At 44.7% G+C, this 24,669-nt stretch overlaps 1 protein-coding gene across 1 annotated transcript in view; it reads left to right on the forward strand.

Annotated features, from left to right (window-relative positions):
* Positions 1 to 24,669, forward strand: part of LOC126101048 (2-oxoglutarate dehydrogenase complex component E1-like) — a 218,218-nt gene that overhangs the window by 154,682 nt on the left and 38,867 nt on the right. The window contains exons 13-14 of the mRNA XM_049911711.1: positions 6,981 to 7,108; positions 9,195 to 9,373. Of these exons, the coding sequence (XP_049767668.1) occupies positions 6,981 to 7,108; positions 9,195 to 9,373 (307 nt within the window). The remainder of the gene's footprint in view (positions 1 to 6,980; positions 7,109 to 9,194; positions 9,374 to 24,669) is intronic.

Below are 24,669 nucleotides of genomic sequence, written 5' to 3' on the forward strand. Positions count from 1 at the left end.
AAGATGTCGTTGACAAGGAATCCAGTTGAGCATAAGGAATAGCATCAGAGACGATATTGACAGAGTCATAAATGGAGAACACAAACACGCGAAAGGCATTGAAACCAAAAAGATTCTCCGCATTACTATGGTCGACCACAAATATGGGAACAGTGTGAACGACAGATTTGTAAGATACCTCAGCATCAAATTGTCCCAAGAGAGAAATCTTCTGTTTATTGTAAGTCCGTAATTGCCTAGTGACAGGTGACAGGATTGGAGAACCCAACTGAAGATACCTCTGAGAATCTATTATAGTGGCAGCAGGACCAGTATCCAACTGCATGCAAACATCTCGACCAAGTATTTGGACAGTGAGGAATAACTTCCCTGAAGGGGAAGAAGTACAGTTGACAGACAACATAGAATCAGTATGCGGTCGGATTTGTAAACGGATGACACATGAACTTTTTTTTTTTTGCATTTGTGACACACGGCCCAACGTTGTGGACAATCTTCTCATGAATGTTTCGTAAAACACCGCGGACATGAAGGAAGTTGCCGTGGGTTTTGCTGCAGTTTACGGTTAGGCCGAGGCTGTGCTTGGGAGCGTACTGCAGCCACGTCAGCCAGTGGGGACACGCCACACACTTCGTCAACATCACACAGAGGTTGTATTTCCCCGACGTCGCCCCATTTCTCTATTTGCGCTCCAACGGCACGAGAAATTTCAAAAGACTGAGTGATGGATAGGACTTCACTAGAGTCGGATTTTCCAACTGAAGGGCACATTGCCTAACTTCTTTGTTGGGCGCTGATCGGATAATAGCATCCCATACCATGGAATCGGCATAGGATTCTTTGTGAACTTCAGTAACAAATTGACACTTTCTACTGGGGCCATGAAGTTTGGTAGCCCAAGTGCGATAGGATTGATTCAGTTGTTTTTGACAATGATAAAAGGCAACACGAGAGGCTACCACATACATTTGCTTTTGAAAATAGACGGACAGAAGTGAGCACATTTCAGCAAAGGACAAAGATGCAGGATCTTTCAAAAGAGCCAATTGCAACAACAACTGATACATTTGAGGTGAAATCCAGGAAAGGAACTAAGACTTACATGTTTGTTCGTCCGCGACATGAAATGCCAAGAAGTGCTGTCCAAGACGTTTTTCGTAATCAGACCAGTCTTCCACCATCTCGTTGTAAGGAGGAAAAGTAGGTAGAGATGCCGCGACGAAATCACGAATCGCATTTGTGAGAAGTGTTTGCTGTTCTATGAGACCTTGCAATAATTGCTCTAAAGTAGCCAGGGAAACAAGTGGGACAACAATGTAAGAGAAAAATCCCATCCTCATCGCCAATTGTAATAACTTCAAGTTGAACAAATATATTTCAAGGAAAACGCAATACATGAAAGTCACAGATCAAGTAAACAGAGTAAGGTGTTTATACACTTTCACAGTCAAATCATAACTGAGTCCAAGTCTAGCGGCCACTGGCTGGCTGGCCGCTTAGTTGGCGCTGCTGGTGCATGGCTGGCAGACAGCGCCGCATGTAGAGGACGTGCATAACTGCGGGGCGGCACTTAGAAAGATCGGCGAGTCACAACAGAGTTTACGATTGATAATACCTTCAGTGACTGACAGAATTTGCCTTGACTTGATTCATTGATTTGTAGAACATCTTGTTGTACTTTTTATTTACTGTCCATCAATAGTTACACTGAGCACAATTAAATAAAACAGAGACATTATGTTAATATTATTCTCAAGAGGAAGTCTTTCTACCAGCTTGTTACAGTTGTATCTTGCACACAGGGTATACTTGTGATGTAGGATGCATGCATGCATGTTTAACGTGAATACTGCTCCTGTTAATTCTGCTCACACTAATGTTGGAGAGTGTGTCACTCTTTGAGTGTTTTGACAAGCCCTAGATGGAGGGTGCTCTCAAATGTGTAAATGCAGAGCTTCAGGAGAATTTCAGTGGGATGGGACAATCACACATTGGGGCGGTGAATACAATGGCTCTCCGTTGGTCACACCAGAAACAACATGATCTACATCTGAATATTTCCAGTAATAGATTACTTGCTTGGCTAATTTCTGGAAGCATTCAGTATAGTCAAAGCACTGTATGTCCAAACCCTGTGATTTCCAGTGTTGTAAAGTTCTGTGAAAGACGTAGTGGCATAATAACTAGGGCCACAGCATGACACAATGAATGGAAGCCTAAGAACTGGAACTTGGACAACACAAAGGGAAAAACTCAAAGTATTTCTGCAGGTGTATCATACATAGCAGAATATCATTTGAAAGTCACAGAAATCATGCAGATGCACCTAACTGGATGCAAGTTATGACATTACTGTTGACGTGGAATGACATTACTGTATGCACAACACAAGGAAGGAGGGAATAACTGCGTACAGGATAAGTGGAATAAATGAGTACTGAACTGAACAGCCCTTTGTATGGTGTACTTCACTTAAGATTTGTAAATACACTTACAAGATAATGGTGTTGAAAGGTGTCAGGTCCCCAACAGATAATGTTATAGACTCCATTACCCTGGTGCAGAGATTATTTACGACATGTAGTAGAAATAAACTGAAAGTCAAAGTATGTGACAATATTCATGTTCATTTCATCTCAAATAGTAATGATGGAAGTGAGAAATATGTAACTTCAGGTACAAAGAAACAATGGAAAGCCCAGGATGGAATATCAGCAATATTATCAAAAGGATAGGATTGTGACTCACTGTATAGATGACATAAACAGCATTACTTCAGATTGGTTTCTAGTCAAGAAGAGTTTACACTGAATATCACTAAAAAAATTTTATGCAAACTTTAGTGACGATCTATCTCAATTACTAAGCTTGAAAATAAAAGGCAGTATTGCTAACAACTTGTCTTGAAGAACCACATGTGGAAGCTATAATCAGGGTAACATAACTACCTCAGCAACTTATTAAGCAAAGAAAAATGGTCAAAGGTTTAAAATTGATGATCTACATGGAAAAATTCAGCACCTTCATTAATGCGCTATTTCATTTATTAGAAAGTTGCGCCAGAATAGCTGCTTATAATAACTAATCTTCATTCATGAGAGGCTGTTTTGGCACATATTGCCATTGCAAAGTATGTCTAAAATGATGTGACTTCCATATTATGTCATTATTTTTAAAAAAAAAGTCCCATTTCTTTCAAACTGCATTTATATGGAAAACTGTAACCGTAAGGGGCCAACTATAGAACAGACAGTTGGATCACAAGGGGAATAAGGATTTCATGACAGAAAAAGGAACTACTTCATGAAAACTTGAAAAAATCATCATCTGAAATGAAGGCCTGTGTTATAAAAAAGAATCTGGTGAAAACAGAGCACCACATAAAAATGCAATACTGTCACAAGAAAATAAGAAAGTAACAAACCCTTTAATAGTTGCCAACACATTTAAAATGTTTTCACTGATATTGTTGCTGATATGAAAAAAACCAAACATAAATAAGAATACTGAATCCAATGAATATAAAATAAATGCAAGTAGTAGGTCAATGTATGTCAGCACTGCCTCATAAGATGAAGCGGAAAAAGCAGTAAAAGGACTGTATGCATTGATGATATCCCTGCAACAATTTTAAAGAAGAGTGCTCATCTACATCCCATTTCTATATATCAACAATAAACCAATTGGTAACTGCATAGAAACCAAATTCTTAGGACTGTGGCTGCAAAGAAATGTAAAATGGAATAAAAAAAGTTGAGCAAGACCTGCTACCTTTGTTGCTCACTAAAATCCTGCTGTAGTGATAAAATAAATAAGGCATTTCATACCTATTTTGATTCTTACTGTAAATAGGGCGTCCAGCCCATTCAAACTGCAAAAAGGGCATTGAATCATATTTGGATGCAAACCTAGTGACTAATTGTAAATGCTACAGTATTTAAGAGCTCTGTTTATCGTTCTTTCCTATGTATTTACATAATGGAAATACCTAATATTCTTTAAAATAAGTGTAATAGATAAGGACAATAGATTGCAAAAAAGAGAGAACACATTTTCATATTTATGATCACTTTACTATACACAAAAAAAAACTTAAATGTGATCAAAATCAACACAGCCCTGTACCAAAACGGCACTTTTCATATCTTTGCTGCTCATCGTGGTTCACTTTGAAGTGGGTCTCATCACTGAAGAGAATTCTACTCCTGTCAATGAATTTCCAGGCTGAAGTAGTGTTTGTAGACACCATGGACAGTAGTGGGATACCACACTGCCTGTGGCCTGCCTTTTAGCCCACCAACCAACAGTAATGGTCTGGGGTGCCATTCTTTTCATATCAGGATCCATTTGTTTGTCATCTGTGCCACCCTTACAGTACAGTGGTACACCAACATATTCTACACCCTGTTTTGTTGCTCTTCATGGTAAGCCATCCTGGGCTAACATTTCAGCAAGATAATGGCCATGGCACATGGTAAGAGTTCCTACTGCTGGTCTTTATGCACGCCAAACCCTACCTTCGCCAGCAAGGTTGCTGGGTCTCTCGCCAATTGGACAGCATTTGGCACTATATCCCTTAGGAGGACAGCCATCATCTCTGTCAATCTGTGCCATGTTGAATAATTGCTTGCATAAGGGACAGACTTGGAACAACACATTACTAACTTGCTAGATTTGTGAAGCTCTCTCTTTTGAATAAATCATCCAATTTTTCTTAAATTGTAATTATTTGTTTTTCTATACATGTATGTCACATACGCCTTTTTTGTCCCACATGGATAATTCCTTTGTGACACACATCTTTATTTTTTTAGTGTAAATATTTCAATGTATGAAGTGTATTACTTGTAATTTAAAATATGTATGCATAGAAATCACTTTCATCTATATTATAAACTGACTTGTCCAGTGTCTTATACATAATCTGCTTTTGTAGACAACAGTATCGCTAAACATCATCACCACCAACCAAGAATTGCCAATTTGGTATTTTCTGTCACATTGCCAAGGTCATTGATTAGTTGCTAAAATTTTTACTGTTCGTGGTGGTGGTGATATCCTGCCTGAAGAATGGCTTGATGCAGCTGTCCTTGCTAGTCTATCCTATGCAGATCTCTTCATTGCAGGTCTCTGTAACTACTGCAGACTTAGTCTTCATGTAAATTTATATATGCAGTACTTCTCTCCATTTCCAAATTATCTCTTCCTTGGTAGCTCAGGATGTGTGTCATCAATCTTTGCCTTCTTTTAGTCAAGTTGTTCCATAACAATCTTTCCTTCCTGACTTGACTAAGTACCTGTTCATTGGTTTTGTGATCTACATAGCCAAACAACAGAAAGCAGTCAATCATACTAACAAGTGAAATAATGGGAATTTGGAGTGGGAATACGTTAAAAATGATTCCTGCAAGGTTTGTCAGTTGAGCCAGTTGTCTTCTTGCTTTACACAAATTATTAATGAAAGCTGCCGGAGGCGTCTTCAAATGCTGTGATGAAAAAAATGTTCTGATGACTGATTCAAACATATTCTTATCAGGCAGCTGGGAGGTTAGTGGAACAGGTATGCATGTGGTTTACAGTAAGCAGCCTTGCTCTTAAACACACAAAATCACACTACAAAATTTTAGACAAGAGAAGATGACTTGTAGGTACTAGAAGTGGGGAGATTGATGGGTATACATAAATGAAATTCCATGGGTGAAGTTCCTAGGAATTAAGATGGGTAACAGATTGAAGTGAAGTGTAGCAATTTTTGTGGGCAACCAGGTGTAGAACTGACCCATTATGAATAAGGATGCTTCAGCTGTGTGATAAATCTTTATTTGTGATCCATCTACCTTTGCAGCATTAGAGCCACTTCATGAGGGGTACAAATTTATAATTTATACCAGAAGATAAACAGTAGATGACCCACATTATTTGTCCATTTGTGATAAAACTGTTTAACTTTTAAGAGGTTGGTTGTCCAATTTAAAATAGAGCACAATGTAGGAAACATGCCAATGCAGGAAGTGAGAACACAAGGTCTGCACTGGCCACCTAGACATACTGAGATGGCATAAGCACATAAAAAAACTAATCAAATAGCTCAGTCCTACCTACTTTGCACAAAGTAATCTGTGGCTGAGTTGACCTACAGATGGAACTTCTAGATTACTTGGAATACTTTCACTTGCCTCATTTCCATGGCTTAACGTTCAGAACAATTAGCTAAGACAAAAAAATTATTTGTTCAACAAACACTTGCTCTAAGAATGTCATGTAAAGGTGATAACCGAAAATGTTGCAGAAGCCCTTCCAGGAATTTAGAGATTTTAACTCTTGTGGGCCAATACATTTACTCATAACAGTATGTGTGTCTTATAATAAAAGTGAAATTAGTATGCGCTGTATAATTTACAGCCATAAACAAGCAATAAAAATAATTTCCATTTAACCTGTTTGTCCCTTTTAGGGTTCAGAAAGAATTCGTATATTCTGATGCAAAAGCCTTTAACAAATTGCGAATAGATATCTGACAGGAAATTGAAAAACACAAGATATCAAAATACAAATTAAAAGAGCACGTTATTAGCTTTCTATAATTTATCAGGACATTTGTGAGTAAGTTCCATTTTACAGTGTGCACATTAACTATGACATACGAAGTAGCAGATGGTTTTATGTAGCACATCAAAACAATGGTGAAATAATATAACAGAAAATCAATGGTATTTTCAGAGCAACTGCTTTTTTCCTAAAATATTAGTAGGTCAATACTAGTTATTGTTTGTTCGTAGTGTATTTAAGTTGCTCTCAGTGGCTGTTTCTGGCTATTAATGTATAACAGCTCAACTTTTCTTGTTCCACATACCCAAAAACTCTCCGTCATAATGGTATTTATGGGATGCTGTGTGTGATATGTTGTTGTTAGTAGTAGCAGTAGTAGTAGTACCAAATATACTAAAAAAAATTTTTTTTCTTTTTTATTTTATTTTTAGTCACAGGCACCATGTACTTCATCACCGGAAAGTAGATAAGGCTACATACAGGCCTCTATGTTACCTTTACCCTGACCAGGGTTCTTATGTTGTTTGTAATAGCTCTTTGTCAGAGTTTGCAGTATTAGGTAAGTTAAAATTTTCTCAAAATTTATGTTACATCGTCAGTCTTCTTAGCATATAGAATTGTGAATGATAGTCTTGAGAGGATCAGTAATCCTGACTCTGCTCTCTAGTAAAAGAAAACTCCACCAAGATTTGTGCAGCACACATAGTGAACATTATCACGCATGACAAAATTTTGTGTCAAGCTCCTATGTAGACCAGTCTTACCCTCAGTAACACTATAGTTAACAAATATAACTAATTATATATTTTTTTGTTTCACTACTCTCTCCCCGCCTCTCCCTCCCCACACTCCGCCTCTCCCTCCCCACACTCCGCCTCTCCCTCCCCACACTCCGCCTCTCCCTCCCCACACTCCGCCTCTCCCTCCCCACACTCCGCCTCTCCCTCCCCACACTCCGCCTCTCCCTCCCCACACTCCGCCTCTCCCTCCCCACACTCCGCCTCTCCCTCCCCACACTCCGCCTCTCCCTCCCCACACTCCGCCTCTCCCTCCCCACACCCCGCCTCTCCCTCCCCCCACACCCCGCCTCTCCCTCCCCCCACACCCCGCCTCTCCCTCCCCCCACACCCCGCCTCTCCCTCCCCCCACACCCCGCCTCTCCCTCCCCCCACACCCCGCCTCTCCCTCCCCCCACTCCCCGCCACTCCCTCCCCCCACTCCCCGCCACTCCCTCCCCCCACTCCCCGCCACTCCCTCCCCCCACTCCCCGCCACTCCCTCCCCCCACTCCCCGCCACTCCCTCCCCCCACTCCCCGCCACTCCCTCCCCCCACTCCCCGCCACTCCCTCCCCCCACTCCCCGCCACTCCCTCCCCCCACTCCCCGCCACTCCCTCCCCCCACTCCCTGCCACTCCCTCCCCCCACTCCCCGCCACTCCCTCCCCCCACTCCCCGCCACTCCCTCCCCCCACTCCCCGCCACTCCCTCCCCCCACTCCCCGCCACTCCCTCCCCCCACTCCCTGCCACTCCCTCCCCCCACTCTCCGCCACTCCCTCCCCCCACTCTCCGCCACTCCCTCCCCCCACTCTCCGCCACTCCCTCCCCCCACTCTCCGCCACTCCCTCCCCCCACTCTCCGCCACTCCCTCCCCCCACTCTCCGCCACTCCCTCCCAACACTCTCCGCCACTCCCTCCCCCCACTCTCCGCCACTCCCTCCCCCCACTCTCCGCCACTCCCTCCCCACTCCCTCCCCCCACTCTCCGCCACTCCCTCCCCCCACTCTCCGCCACTCCCTCCCCCCACTCTCCGCCACTCCCTCCCCCCACTCTCCGCCACTCCCTCCCCCCACTCTCCGCCACTCCCTCCCCCCACTCTCCGCCACTCCCTCCCCCCACTCTCCACCTCCGCCTCTCCCTGCCCACCCCCACTCTGCCTCTCACAACCCCCACCTCTCCCTCCCAACCCCCACCTCTCCCTCCCAACCCCCCACCTCTCCCTCCCAACCCCCCACCTCTCCCTCCCAACCCCCCACCTCTCCCTCCCAACCGCCCACCTCTCCCTCCCAACCCCCCACCTCTCCCTCCCAACCCCCCACCTCTCCCTCCCAACCCCCCACCTCTCCCTCCCAACCCCCCACCTCTCCCTCCCAACCCCCCACCTCTCCCTCCCAACCCCCCACCTCTCCCTCCCAACCCCCCACCTCTCCCTCCCAACCCCCCACCTCTCCCTCCCAACCCCCCACCTCTCCCTCCCAACCCCCCACCCCTCACTCCCCACACCCACCCCTCACTCCCCACACCCACCCCTCACTCCCCACACCCACCCCTCACTCCCCACACCCCACCTCTCCCTCCCCACACCCCACCTCTCCCTCCCCACACCCCACCTCTCCCTCCCCACACCCCACCTCTCCCTCCCCACACCCCACCTCTCCCTCCCCACACCCCACCTCTCCCTCCCCACACCCCACCTCTCCCTCCCCACACCCCACCTCTCCCTCCCCACACCCCACCTCTCCCTCCCCACACCCCACCTCTGTGCCTCTCCCCGTCCCCTATCACCCCTTAGAGCTGGCAATATAATTTGTGTCTATAATTTATCAATTGTCATTGTTCTGTTTATCTTTAAAACAATGTAATTTCAGGATTTGAACTGGGATATTCTATGACAAATCCGAATGCCTTAGTTTGTTGGGAAGCTCAGTTTGGAGATTTCAACAATACTGCACAGTGCATCATAGACCAGTTTATATCATCGGGTCAGGCAAAATGGGTGCGACAGTCTGGACTAGTGATGTTGCTACCTCACGGTCTTGAAGGGATGGTAGGTTTTAGTTATTTTATGTTTCTTGATGAAATACTGAAATGCTCTAAGTTAATTAAACAAAGTGTAGAAACCTACTTATTGTGTGAAGTACACATTTTGCTTACTAAATTTTTGTTTCAATCAGTGTGGTTCTTTTTTAAAGGCAACTATTACATTCAGAATAAAACTCATTTCATTGTTGCAATAAATGCTTAAAATGGTTAATGACTAAACAAAAATATTTCTATAGTTGGATTAACAGTCCGCGAAGTAGAATTTTAGAGACAAATATTACTGTATACCAATGTTTGGGAATTCAGAACATTTGCATGAATGATGTTATGGTTTTAGGTGCATCACAGGTGTTTTAGCCATGAGCATTTATACTCCTTAGAAATAAATGTGCGGGATTGCTAGTCCCCCTCAGTAGTGATATGAAAAAAATTTAAAAAACAGTCGTTAAAAATAAATTAATAATAAAAGGAATAAATAGATTTTATTCTCTGTGAAAACAGCTTTTCAGTGGAATATATCTTTTGCAAAAACTTTCAGTATTTTTTCTTGAGTAGTCTTTTGTTTTCTTCTTTTGGCTCTACTTAAGCTTTCAACAAGAGGCTTTTTCTGTTGAGAGACAGCAACATTTTCTCACTAGTAAACAGAGTGCTACTCTGATTTAAACTTTTTTTGACATTATCTTTATTTTTCCACCCAGATCAGTAGCTGCAGAACATGCCAAACACTTATTTGAAACATGTAGCATGTAAGCCCTGATTAACAATTACAATGCCCTTTCATGACCCATATTACCACAATTGACAATGAAATGGATAGAATTGGCAGGGTAACTAAAGGGAAAATAGAACCGAAAGTCACTCTACTTGTGTTCTTCAGGATGACTGTGTGGTCGAAATATATTGACTGGTTTTGTTTTCTGGTCACTGTAGTGTAGAAACTACAAACAGGTGACAGGTGGCCACGAGCATGAACGATGACAACTTGGAATGCTCAAAGGGTGTGGAGTAGTGCGGGGGAACAGTTCCCACCTCCCTCTCACAGGGCTGCCAGCCTTCACCCACATTCTGTGTTCCACATGGTCATGTGGATTGCCAGTCCCTTCTGGTGTTATGAGAGTCATGATTGCTTGCCAATGTTGGTAGTATTGTAGACAAGGTAGTTCAGGCCAACTTCTGCAGTATGTTACACAACTGTAACATCTAAAATTTCCTTGTTAAAGTGTCTGCAATTGCACATAATATAAATTTTACCTAGGAGATAGACTAAAGCATTTCTTTGTTGTATGAGTCGTACATAGCCATACACGGTGTGTATCTCGTAGAGATCTTTCAACTACACACTGCTTGACTTGGCTTCAGAGAGTAACTTATGAGGGCACTGGTACATCACTTTGTTTGTATAGAGACATGCTGTTTATTTTGCAAATGCGGTTTTACACATATTATCTTATCTGATGGGGCTTCACCAAACCAAAAATTGGTTACTGTTTTGATACTTATATGCAGAAGATAAAGTTGTTTCAACCTATCAATGGTAAAATAGTTCAGATGGATACAATTAACTGTGAAACGCATTTATTACCAGAATGAAATTTTCACTCTGCAGTGGAGTGTATGCTGATTTTAAACTTCCTGGCAGATTAAAATTGTGTGCCGGACCGAGACTCGAACTCGGAACCTTTGCCTTTTGCGGGCAAGTGCTCTACCATCTGAGCCACCCAAGCACAACTAATGAGCCATCCTCATGGCTTTAATTATGCTAGTACCTCATCTCCTACCTTCCAAACTTCACAGAAGCTCTCCTGCAAATCTTGCAGAACTAGCACTCCTGGAAGAAAGGATATGTGAAGACATGGCTTTGCCACAGCCTGGGGGATGTTTCCAGAATGAAATTGTGACTCTGCAGCAGAGTGTACGCTGATATAAAACTTCCTGGCAGATCTACCATCTGAGCTGCCCAAGCACGACTTACAACCCGTCCTCACAGCCTTAATTCTCCCAGTACCTCATCTCCTACCTTCCAAACTTCACAGAAGCTGTGAGAAAAGGTCATGAGTTGAGCTTGGGTAGCTCAGATGGTAGAGCACTTGCCCGCGAAAGGCAAAGGTCGCGAGTTCGAGTCTCGGCCCGGAACACAGTTTTAATCTGCCAGGAAGTTTCAGCATTTATTACGTAAATTTGCTTTTTCACATTTTGAGACAGAATACAAGCTTCAGTTAATTTTATCACAAATGCCAATTTTTAGGTTCCTAGTGATAGTTCCTAGTAAAGGGAGTACCCAACATTCTAACAGAGCTACTGGTATCTTTTAGAGAGCCAGCATGATAAAACTATTCCATCTGGTGTGCAAGATGTATGAGACAGGTGAAATTCCCTCAACTTCAAGAAGAATGCAGTAACCCAATTAAAAAAAAGCAGGTGCTGGTGGGAATGAATATTACTGAACCATCAGTTTAACAAGTCATGATTGTAGAAAGCTGACATGAGTTATGTATGGAAGACGGAAAAACTTGAAGCTGACATCAGGGAAGATCAGTTTCGATTCTGGAGAAATGTAGAAAAACATGAGGCAGTACTGATGATATGAGTTCTCTTAATATAGGTTAAGGAAAGGAGGTTTTGTAGACTAGTTGAAAGCTTTTGACAAAGTTGACAGTCTGGAGGTGGTAGGGGTAAAATACGGGGTCCAAGACCAGACGGCAGTTATAATAGTCAGGAGAAATGAAAGGGAAGCACTGGTTGAGAAGAGTGAGACAGGGTTGTAGCCTGTCTCCAATGTTGTTCAATCTGTTCATAGCACAAGCATTAAAGGAAATCAAATAAAATGTTGTAGAATGAATTAAAGACAAAGGGGGAAGAAATAAAAACTTTAGGGTTTGCCAATGACATAATTCTGTCAGAGACAGCAAAGTGAATGTAAGAGCGGTTGAAAAGAATAGGCTGTGTCTTGAAAGCAGGATAAGAGATGGACACCAAGAAAAGCAAAACAAGGGTAGTGGAACGTGATTGAATTAAATCAGGCATTGTATGAAGGCTTTCACGACCGGATGACATATCTTCTGGTAAACCTTCCAGGATGTAAGGTCGTGGTCCATGAAGGAGCTGAAGAGTTTCATGGACCATGACCTTACATCCCGGAAGGTTTATCAGAAGATGTTGCTATTGGAATTAGAGTAGGAAATGAGATACTGAAAGTAATAGATGGGTTGTACTATTTGGGTAGTAAAATAACTGATAATGGAAAAAGTAGGGAGGATATAAAATGTAGACTGGCAATGGAAAAAGAAAGTATTTCTAAGAAGAGAAATTTGTTAATAGCAAATGGAGATTAACAACAAATATTGATTTACGATAATGATGAAGCTGAAGAAATTAATTAATTGTATCAGATTTTTAGCTAGAGATTTATTACAAAGTGTTTTCTGAAGGTATTTGCCAAGAATGTAGTGTTGTAGGGAAGTTAAATGTGGATGATAAACAATTCAGACAAGAAGGGAATAAGAAACTTCCTGGCAGATTAAAACTGTGTGCTGGGCCGAGACTTGAACTCGGGACCTTTGCCTTTCACGGGCAAGTGCTCTACCACCTGAGCTACTCAAGCATGACTCACGTCCCATCCTCACAGCCTTACTTCCACCTGTACCTCGTCTCCTACCTTCCAAACTTTACAGAAGCTCTCCTGTGAACCATGCAGGACTAGCACTCCTGAAAGAAAGGATATTGCAGAGACATGGCTATGCCACAGCCTAGGGGATGTTTCCAGAATGATATTTTCACTCTGCGGTAGAGTGTGTGCTGATACAAAACTTCCTGGCAGATTAAAGCTGTGTGCCAGACCGACACTCGAACTCGAGACCATGAAGGGCAAAGGTCCCGAGTTCGAGTTCGGTCCGGCACACAGTTTTAATCTGCCAGGAAGTTTCATATCGGCGCAAACTCCTCTGCAGAGTGAAAATCTAATTCAAGAAGGGAATAGCTTTTGAAATGCCTTGCAACAGAAGAATCCTGAAGATTTAGGTTGGTAGATTGTGTAACTAATGAGGTGGTATTGAATATAATGGGGGAAAAAGAAATTTGTGGCACAGCTTCATAGCTTGACTAAAAGAAGTGATACCTTGACAGGACACATGCTGCAACATTGAGGGATCATCAATTGATGGTGGAGGAAAGTGTTGGGAATAAAATTGTAGAGAGAGACAGAGAGATGAATACAATATGGAGATTCAAATGAATGTAGGTTGCAGTAGTTATTTGGAGATGAAGAAGTTTGCACAGGACAGAGCAGCATGGAGAGGTACATCAAACCAGTTGCTGCACTAGTGTCAGACCTAGTCGAGGGAAAGGGAAATTTTATCAGAATTCAATGAAGGCATGGTTGGGCGATGAAATCTGGGGCCACTGCAGAGTGTGGTAACACATGACAGCCAGCAGGTCAGGCAAAGTAAATATGGCACTCATGGGCGCGGAGCTGCGATGGCGGTATTGCATACACGATTTGTTTTGAGTGGTGCAACAATGGGGCAGGAAACCACAGCATTGCTTGAAGTATTGCGATGTATAAGACGGGGCAATAGGCCAGAGCCAGGAGGGCAGTTTGTAAGTGGCTGACGTGTGGGAATTTATCCCTGCCAAAATTTCTGTCTCTCTCTGATACTCTGTCAGAAGTGAGGGGAAAACCAGTATAAATACACTCCTGGAAATTGAAATAAGAACACTGTGAATTCATTGTCCCAGGAAGGGGAAACTTTATTGACACATTCCTGGGGTCAGATACATCACATGATCACACTGACAGAACCACAGGCACATAGACACAGGCAACAGAGCATGCACAATGTCGGCACTAGTACATTGTATATCCACCTTTCGCAGCAATGCAGGCTGCTATTCTCCCATGGAGACGATCGTAGAGATGCTGGATGTAGTCCTGTGGAACGGCTTGCCATGCCATTTCCACCTGGCGCCTCAGTTGGAACAGCGTTCGTGCTGGACGTGCAGACCGCGTGATACGACGCTTCATCCAGTCCCAAACATGCTCAATGGGGGACAGATCCAGAGATCTTGCTGGCCAGGGTAGTTGACTTACACCTTCTAGAGCACGTTGGGTGGCACGGGATACATGCGGACGTGCATTGTCCTGTTGGAACAGCAAGTTCCCTTGCCGGTCTAGGAATGGTAGAACGATGGGTTCGATGACGGTTTGGATGTACCGTGCACTATTCAGTGTCCCCTCGACGATCACCAGTGGTGTACGGCCAGTGTAGGAGATCGCTCCCCACACCATGATGCCGGGTGTTGGCCCTGTGTGCCTCGGTCGTATGCAGTCCTGATTGTGGCGCTCACCTGCATGGCGCCAAACACGCATACGACCATCATTGGCACCAAGGCAGAAGCGACTCTCATCGCTGAAGACGACACGTCTCCATTCGTCCCTCCATTCATGCCTGTCGCGACACCACTGGAGGCGGGCTGCACGATGTTGGGGCGTGAGCGGAAGACGGCCTAACGGTGTGCGGGACCGTAGCCCAGCTACATGGAGACGGTTGCAAATGGTCCTCGCCGATACCCCAGGAGCGACAGTGTCCCTAATTTGCTGGGAAGTGGCAGTGCGGTCCCCTACGGCACTGCGTAGGATCCTACGGTCTTGGCGTGCATCCGTGCGTCGCTGCGGTCCGGTCCCAGGTCGACGGGCACGTGCACCTTCCGCCGACCACTGGCGACAACATCGATGTACTGTGGAGACCTCACGCCCCACGTGTTGAGAAATTTGGCGGTATGTCCACCCGGCCTCCCGCATGCCCACTATACGCCCTCACTCAAAGTCCGTCAACTGCACATACGGTTCACGTCCACGCTGTCGCGGCATGCTACCAGTGTTAAAGACTGCGATGGAGCTCCGTATGCCACTGCAAACTGGCTGACACTGACGGCGGCGATGCACAAATGCTGTGCAGCTAGCGCCATTCGACAGCCAACACCGTGGTTCCTGGTGTGTCCGCTGTGCCGTGCGTGTGATCATTGCTTGTACAGCCCTCTCGCAGTGTCCGGAGCAAGTATGGTGGGTCTGACACACCGGTGTCAATGTGTTCTTTTTTCCATTTCCAGGAGTGTAGATGGGCAATTTTAGCTTGAGATAGTGTGTGCCAGATCATTTGAGTGTTGGGCCGGGCCTGTGCTGGTCTACGCTTATAAGGGCCAGTCTGGCAGCAATGTTATATGTATTCTACATAAAGTTGTACTTTGTTTCTATGTACTTTTTCGGGCTGTATTCTGCCTCTGGGGACACACAACAACGGGGTGGGATGGAACGGCAGCCTGGAACTTTGAGAACACATGGTCTGCCTGAAAGAGAGCAGTGACAGCAGTGTGCAGCGGGTCCAGGAGGGGCTCAGTTCCACTCCAGTCTATGGGCCACATTCGCTTTCCACCTGGCGTACTGGGGTCCGGGTGAAGCATACGCTGTGGGAGGCACAGCAGTGCCAGGGACGGTGGCGGGTGTTGCCATGTGGCAAGCACCACTAGCGGCAAGTTGTGGCATCCAGGAGGGCGCGGGTTCGAGTCCGGTCCTGTCCTGGGAGCAGTGGGGGCCTGAGGGCCACGGGTGACCAGTACATCCACCATCATCTCATGGTCAGACAGAGCAGGCCAAACGGGGTGGAGGGTGGCGAGGACTAGGGACTGTAGCAGTCTCCGGAATCAAGGGCAGCAGCGCAGCACAAGACACGACTAATTGGTGGGCAGCGACTTGGGAGAGTGCGGTTGACTTCCAGCTGAGAGGCCTTGATGACAGAGCAGCAGTGTTTTCATACCAGGAGTCTTCTGAGCTGGCTAGACTCACTGCACAGCTGCAGGCGGCACACCAACAGTACACTGCACCCATCAAATACTGTAAATTATCTGAATAAAGTAATGCTACTGAATACTGCTGTATCACACTGCACTGCCCCTCGATGCTCTTGAACTGGCTCAGCCTCCTCACAAAATATGGCACTATGGGTCCCGGCTTCAGCTCAGCCATCTGGAGTCCCGGGTTCAACCACCGAACCCACAACAGTCGTGTCAGAAATGGTGCCGGTTACAACACTTGTACCGGATTTCCCCTCCCACATCTTATGTCAAGCAAGTAGCATTGAGGTTTGCCTGTGTAGAGGGGTAGATGAGGTGTTTGGTTGCATTCATGATGGGTAGTCATGCACTTCATGTTACGTCTTGTCGTTCGGGAGGTGTTCGTCCATACCAGTATAGGGAGGAAAGTAGGACTGTTCACCTGCACACAAGCACGATGTGGATGGGTGAGTGACACTTGATTTATTGTTTGTGTAATTCTTTTGAGTTTTGAATGGTTAAGTATGAATTAGGATGGACTTTTTAAAGGTGTCTTTTGTAATGCCGGAGGAGCCTGTAGATTTATCTGGATTCAGGGGAAATGGGAGACATGATGACATAGCGCCTAACCGTTGTAATTTTTGTAACCTGTCAGGCCACAGATCACCGTGTACAAAGTGGGTGCCAAAGAATTGTTTTATTTGTAAGAGATTTAGTCATTTGGCACACAGCTGTTCAGAATGTAGATGGACGATGATTCGCCGCAAAAACTAAGTTAAGGAGTAGCAGAGTGAAATTAATGGAAACAGTGGAGCTATAAGCAAAAATGGTGGAAACATGGCAAGCAGCAGAGGCTGCAGCAGTAACTACAGTGGAAGCTGTAGCTGTTCTAACTGAGCAAATTCGGGTATTGTCAAAGATGAGGATAAGTGACAAAGAAAATTATGAAGAATTAGCAGGGAGATTTGAGGCATTGCGAGTAGGGGAAGGGATGTTGGGTGAAAGTAAATTACAGGTTGTGGAGTGTCATAGACCATTTGACGCGGCATTGATTAATCCCTTTCCGAGTAAATCAATGGAGGATGTGTCAGTATACCTTAATGACATTATCACAATAGCTGAGGCTAATGGGTGGTCGGATGTTGTAATGTTGAAGGTGGTGAAGTTACACTTAATAGGGGATGCCAAGTCATACATATTGTACCATGAAACATTGAACAATGTGGGGACATTCTCAGAGCTTGAGGCTGGGTTATGCCAGAGGTATCAAAAACAGAATAGTACCAGGTTCTTTTGTGAAAAGTTAAGTGTGTTAGTTATGAGGAGAAATGAAACTGTGGAGGTTTTCTCAGACAGGATTGGAAAACTGAATGCACAAACGTTCAAACTGTCACAGAATGGGGAGACTAATAGGGAGCTGTTACAAGAGGTCGAGAGCAGGGCATTGATGTGTTTTTGTGGGGAGTACCGCCGGAGATATCACATCGAGTGAGAATGGAGAATTCCAGTGATCTTGCGGCGGCTCTAAGGATTGCCACATACTTAGAGGAGGTAGATTATGTGACGAAGCAAAGGGTGAAGCATAGTGTCTTGGCAGCGGAAATTAAGTGTTTTGGTTGTGGCCAGGTAGGGCACATTAGGCGGCAATGTCAGTGTCAGTTGTGGTGTTACTCGTGTGGGAAAACAGGTCACCGAGCAGTGAACTACAGGAGTAAAAGTAGGGGGGAACCTCAGTGACAGCAGCCCTTAAACGAGAACGGGATTGCTTCAACCGTCGGAGAGCAGTCCCAGTGAAATTAGGTAATGCGCTTGTAGGTGCAGAGATGGAATGCTGCTTATTAGGCTTGGTGAACAGAAGGGGACAAAGGTTTCTGGTTGACATGGGGCACACGTGTCTGGTATTATCTAGACCTGGTTAGCAGGAGAGGGCTTGAGCCACCACTTTAAAGGTTACATGGGGTTGGAGGTGATAAAGTGGGGTCATTGGGTATGACGGTACTTCAATTCGTGATTGCAGGAACTAAGTTAAGTGAGCAGGCAGAGGTGTTACTATGTGTACGTGAGGGGTATTTGGTGATACTCAGACTGGACTTCCTTGACGAACATCGGTCAAAGATAGATCTTTGGGAACAAACAGTGGAACTCGGTGGAACAATGTTTTACATGGGGGAAATGGTTGCAAATGGATGAATGTTGCGAGGTGCACTTAACATGAAGGTGATGCCAGCTAAACTGTGAATGGATTCATTAAAGGTCAATCAAAAGGATATTGTACTGGTAAGTACAGGGAAGATACACTCCTGGAAATGGAAAAAAGAACACATTGACACCGGTGTGTCAGACCCACCATACTTGCTCCGGACACTGCGAGAGGGCTGTACAAGCAATGATCACACACACGGCACAGCGGACACACCAGGAACCGCGGTGTTGGCCATCGAATGGCGCTAGCTGCGCAGCATTTGTGCACCGCCGCCGTCAGTGTCAGCCAGTTTGCTGTGGCGTACGGAGCTCCATCGCAGTCTTTAACACTGGTAGCATGCCGCGACAGCGTGGACGTGAACCGTATGTGCAGTTGACGGACTTTGAGTGAGGGCGTATAGTGGGCATGCGGGAGGCCGGGTGGACATACCGCCGAATTGCTCAACACGTGGGGCGTGAGGTCAACACAGTACATCGATGTTGTTTCCAGTGGTCGGCGGAAGGTGCACATGCCCGTCGACCTGGGACCGGACCGCAGCGACGCACGGATGCACGCCAAGACCCTAGGATCCTACGCAGTGCCGTAGGGGACCGCACCGCCACTTCCCAGCAAATTAGGGACACTGTTGCTCCTGGGGTATCGGTGAGGACCATTCGCAACCGTCTCCATGAAGCTGGGCTACAGTCCCGCACACCGTTAGGCCGTCTTCCGCTCACGCCCCAACATCGTGCAGCCCGCCTCCAGTGGTGTCGCGACAGGTGTGAATGGAGGGACGAATGGAGACGTGTCGTCTTCAGCGATGAGAGTCGCTTCTGCCTTGGTGCCAATGATGGTCGTATGCGTGTTTGGCGCCGTGCAGGTGAGCGCCACAATCAGGACTGCATACGACCGAGGCACACAGGGCCAACACCCGGCATCATGGTGTGGGGAGCGATCTCCTACACTGGCCGTACACCACTGGTGATCGTCGAGGGGACACTGAATACAGCACGGTACATCCAAACCGTCATCGAACCCATCGTTCTACCATTCCTAGACCGGCAAGGGAACTTGCTGTTCCAACAGGACAATGCACGTCCGCATGTATCCCGTGCCACCCAACGTGCTCTAGAAGGTGTAAGTCAACTACCCTGGCCAGCAAGATCTCCGGATCTGTCCCCCATTGAGCATGTTTGGGACTGGATGAAGCGTCGTCTCACGCGGTCTGCACGTCCAGCACGAACGCTGGTCCAACTGAGGCGCCAGGTGGAAATGGCATGGCAAGCCGTTCCACAGGACTACATCCAGCATCTCTACGATCGTCTCCATGGGAGAATAGCAGCCTGCATTGCTGCGAAAGGTGGATATACACTGTACTAGTGCCGACATTGTGCATGCTCTGTTGCCTGTGTCTATGTGCCTGTGGTTCTGTCAGTGTGATCATGTGATGTATCTGACCCCAGGAATGTGTCAATAAAGTTTCCCCTTCCTGGGACAATGAATTCACGGTGGTGTTATTTCAATTTCCAGAAGTGTAGTTTGGGTTTCGATACATATGGAGTTGCGAAAGGAGACATCGTACATGGTGGAGCCACCCTTGAGTAATGAGGAGTTGGAAATTGTGAACTGTTTTGTGCGGCGGAGTTCAGCTCACGCAAATTGTGTGGAAGGAGATTATAGGGTTCCTGTAAGTATAGATAACATTGGCAGAGCGGATTTTAGCTGGTAGAAAGGGTTGTTATTGGCCACGTTGGGGGTGTTTGATGAAGAGGACCTCAATAGGGAGGATTTAGAGGTGAGCCATAAGCAAACATCGATGCGGCGCAATTGAGGGTAAAAATTACTGAATTTGCAGGGAGGCGACAGGGTCACATTGGAGGAATTGTTACTGACATTTAGCGATTTATTTGGAACAGATGGTAGGTTACCGGCAACACCGATTACAAAGCATCACATACCAATGGAGGATAATACACCAGTGTTTAGGAAACCATATAGGATAGTACGTCATATGGAACTGCTGCTACAGGAGTTTATAGAATAACTACTAGAGGATGGAATCATAGAGCATAGCGATAGTGCATATTCAAGCAATGTAGTTCTTGTATCTAAGAAGTTAGTGGATGGTACAAGGAAATATAGGTTTTGCTGTGATTATAGGTTTCTGAATGCAAAAAATATTTCGAACGCATATCCAATTCCGAATATCACGGACACATGGGACAATGTAAGTATTTTACGATGATGGATTTACGGAGTGGATACCATTAGTTGAAAGTAGCGCCAGAGGATAGAGCAAAGACAGCTTTTACTGTTCCTGGGGGCCACTATCAGTATATATGCATGCCGTTCACGTTGAAGAATGCACCGGCAACTTTTCTGCGATTATTAGATGGGGATTGAAACCAAAGACATGTATGGTTTATCTTCATGACATTATAGTATTTTTGAAATATATAACAGAACATGTATTGTGTTTAAAATAAGTCTTTAGAAGATTGCAGTCAGCACAGTTGACATTAAGTTTAGAAAAATGTAATTTTGCGCAAACGCAGGTCAAATATTTAGGTCATGTAATCAGTGAACAAGCGGTTCAACCCGATACTTGGTCAACAGAGGCAGTTAAAAATTTTCTGACACCACTTACAATGAAGCAATTACAATTGTATATTAGGTTATGTTCAAATTATCATAAATTTGTAAAAGATTTTGCTAAAATAGCTGAGCCATTAACAAAGCTTTTAAAGAAAGGGGTTAAATTTTAGTGGACGGAGGAATGTCAGGAAGCTTTAGATACATTATAGATGAGATTAGTTTCTGGTCCAGTGTTGATGTTTCCAAAATTTGAAGAAGACTTCATCTTATCATGCGATGCTTCAAATGGTGTCGTAGGATGTGTTTCGGGGCAAATGGTGAATGGACAGGAGCATTCGGTGGCGTATGCTTCTAGACATTTAAATAGGGCAGAGCGAAATTATTCCACAACAGAAAAGGAGATATTGACTGTAATATATGGAGTAACGTATTTTCATTGTTACCTTTATGGTAGGAAGTTTAAGGTCATGACAGATCATGCAGCATTGAGATGGTTACTGGGACTCAAGGATCCTTCTCGTCGACTAACACGGTGGGCTCTAAAGTTAAGTGAGTTTGACTTTGAAGTAATTCATAAGCCAGGGAAGAAACAAGGGAATGCAGATGCATTAGTCACAAATTAGATGTATTAGAGGTAATGGGTAAGAGTGTCACAGAATGGCAAAGGGCACAAGCAGAGGATGAGAAGTGCCAGCATTTTAGAACTCAACCGCATTTCATTGTGGAGGGAAATTTGTTGTGTAGAGTTACCAGGTGTGGACCACAGGTAGTGGTACCAAAGAGTTTGAGAGAGGAAGTGTCGAGTAATGGGAAGACGAGTAGCAGAACAATTTTTTGGCACACTCAGAGAAAGAATGTGGAACAATACATAGCAAATTGTGTGCCGTGTGCACAGAGAGCGGATATGACACGCACAAAAATTCCATTGCAACGGTACTAGAGGCATCGAAACCATTAGAGTTAATTGGTCCAAATATCTCCGAGCCATAGAACAAAACACCGGCAGGGAATCGTTATGTTTTAACTATAAGAAATAAAAACTTTGAGGTTCGCCAATGACATTGTAATTCTGTCAGAGACAGCAAAGGACTTGGGAGAGCAGTTGAACGGAATAGGTAGTGTCTTGAAAGGAGGATATAAGATGAACATCAACAAAAGCAAAACGAGGGTAATGGAATGTAGTCAAATTGAGTCGGTTGATGCTGAGGGAATTAGATTAGGAAATGAGACACTTAAAGTAGCAAAGGAGTTTTGCTATTTGGGGAGCAAAATCACTGATGATGGTCGAAGTAGAGAGGATATAAAATGTAGACTGGCTATGGCAAGGAAAGCGTTTCTGATGAAGAGAAATTTGTTAACATCGAGTATAGATTTAAGTGTCAGGAAGTCATTTCTGAAAGTATTTGTATGGAGTGTAGCCATGTATGGAAGCGAAACATGGACGGTAAATAGTTTGGACAAGAAGAGAATAGAAGCTTTCGAAATGTGGTGCTACAGAAGAATGCTGAAGATTAGATGGGTAGATCACATAACTAATGAGGAGGTATTGAATAGGATTGGGGAGAAGTGAAGTTTGTTGCACAAATTGACTAGAAGAAGGGATCGGTTGGTAGGACATGTTCTGAGGCATCAAGGGATCACCAATTCAGTATTTGAGGGCAGCGTAGAGGGTACAAATCATAGAGGGAGACCAAGAGATGAATACACCAAGCAGATTCAGAAGGATGTAAGTTGCATTAGGTACTGGGAGATGAAGAAGCTTGCACAGGATAGAGTAGCATGGAGAACTGCATCAAACCAATCTCAGGACTGAAGGCCACAACAACATATTTGATCACTTTTCACGGTTTCTAGCCATGTTTGCAGTACCAGACCAACAGCCAAGTATGGTAGCACAAGCTTTAGTCAATAACTCATTATTGAAGTTTGGTGTGCCTGACACCATAATTACGAATCGGGGAACGAACTTCATGTCCGAATTAATGTCACAGTTGTGTCGTGAGAATTAAAAAATTAAGGACCAATCCATTCCATCCACAGGTGAATGATACATGGTATCGAGTTATAACACTAAAATACATTGGGGTGTTGGAATGTCACCATTCGAGGTGGTCTGTGGAAGAAAGATGTCATTGCCATTTGACATTCTATGTCCGAAATCGAGAGCTAAAGGGGACGCAGTGAGGGAATTTGCACGAACAATATGGGAAGTCTGGAAGAGGGCACAGAAGGCCAATACAAAAGTGTTAGAGAGGCAGGAAGAACCGAATAAGCAGTTGGGACCTTTACCACAGTACAAGGTTGGTCAATGGGTATTAATCATGAATCCATATACATCTAAGGGAAAGATGAAAAAAATTCTTGACATAGTACCACGGACCATACCAGGTCGTGGAGACTACTTCGCCTGTGAATGTTAAAGTGCAGCTGCCAATAAAAACATCCATTATCCACATGAGTAGGGTAAAGCCTTTTAAAACAATGGTGGATGGATTACCTCAATTACAAGGAAGTGACCTGATTGCAGCGGCTAGGCAAGCAAACAGCAAACGGAAGAAGGAGGTCTTGACGGAAGAACAACAGTGGGCACATAACATTCCGTATGCGTTATGGTCATGGAGGGAGTAAATTATTGTACGTGTAATATTGTATGGCATGTTTACATTTTGTATTTTTGTATCAAGGGATAATTTGCATTTTGTTTTTGTGTGTGTGTGTGTTTTTTCTTCTCTCTCTCTCTCTCTCTCTCTCTCTTTCTCTTTCTCTTTTTCTCGCATTTTGGTGGGTCTGATAATAGTTTTTCTTGTATGTTGTTTTTAGTTTTGTCATTGTGGGGGGAGGATTTCAGTCTTCCAGCGTCATGTACAGGTGAAACAGCTTTAACCTTGTCACAGGGAATGTTGTTTTACCTGGAAGGGGCTCTGGAGATATTACCAGTGCAGAATCTGACATATTTGAACTCCACGTTAAACCCAGAGTTTCTGGAAACATTACATTCCTTTATTAATGCACAGGAAGGATCTGACATGGTTAATAAAGTATTGGAACATGTTCGAATGTTACAACAGCATCGGAGCAACAGGATAATGACAGTGAGCGTTTCAGCCACAGCGTGTGCCATTTTTCTCTTTTTCTTGGGTATAGCTTTGTGGAGAATGTGTAAACATACACCAGTGGAGGAGGCGCCAACACATCAGTTGCCTACGGCTTGGGTAACCAATGTAAATAATGTATAGGTGTAGAGTTAATGTTTTGATGTTCTTGTTAGTTTTAGTCTGTAGAATGTAAGTTTTGTGGACACAGTATGTTTATGCAGCCACTGGCCACATACGTTTTATCTCGATTCAGGAAGAAACTTGTTGAAAGGAGGGAGGTGTGCTGAGCTAGTGTCAGTTCTAGTTGAGGGAAAGGGAAATTTTATCAAAGTTCAATGAAGGTGCGGTTGGGCGATGAAATCTGGGGCAGCTGGCAGAATGTGGTAACAGATGACAGCCAGCAGGCCAGGCAAGGTAAACATGGCACTCGTGGGCATGGAGCTGTGACGGCGGTATTGCACACATGATTTTTTGAGTGGTGCAACAACGAGGCAGGAAACCACAGCATTGTTTGAAGCATTGCGATGTATGAGGTGGAGCACTAGGCCAGAGCCAGGAGGCAATTTATAAGTGGCTGATGTGTGGGAATTTATCCCTGCCATA

This window comes from Schistocerca cancellata, chromosome 9, assembly GCF_023864275.1.
Source record: "Schistocerca cancellata isolate TAMUIC-IGC-003103 chromosome 9, iqSchCanc2.1, whole genome shotgun sequence".
NCBI lineage: Eukaryota > Metazoa > Arthropoda > Insecta > Orthoptera > Acrididae > Schistocerca > Schistocerca cancellata.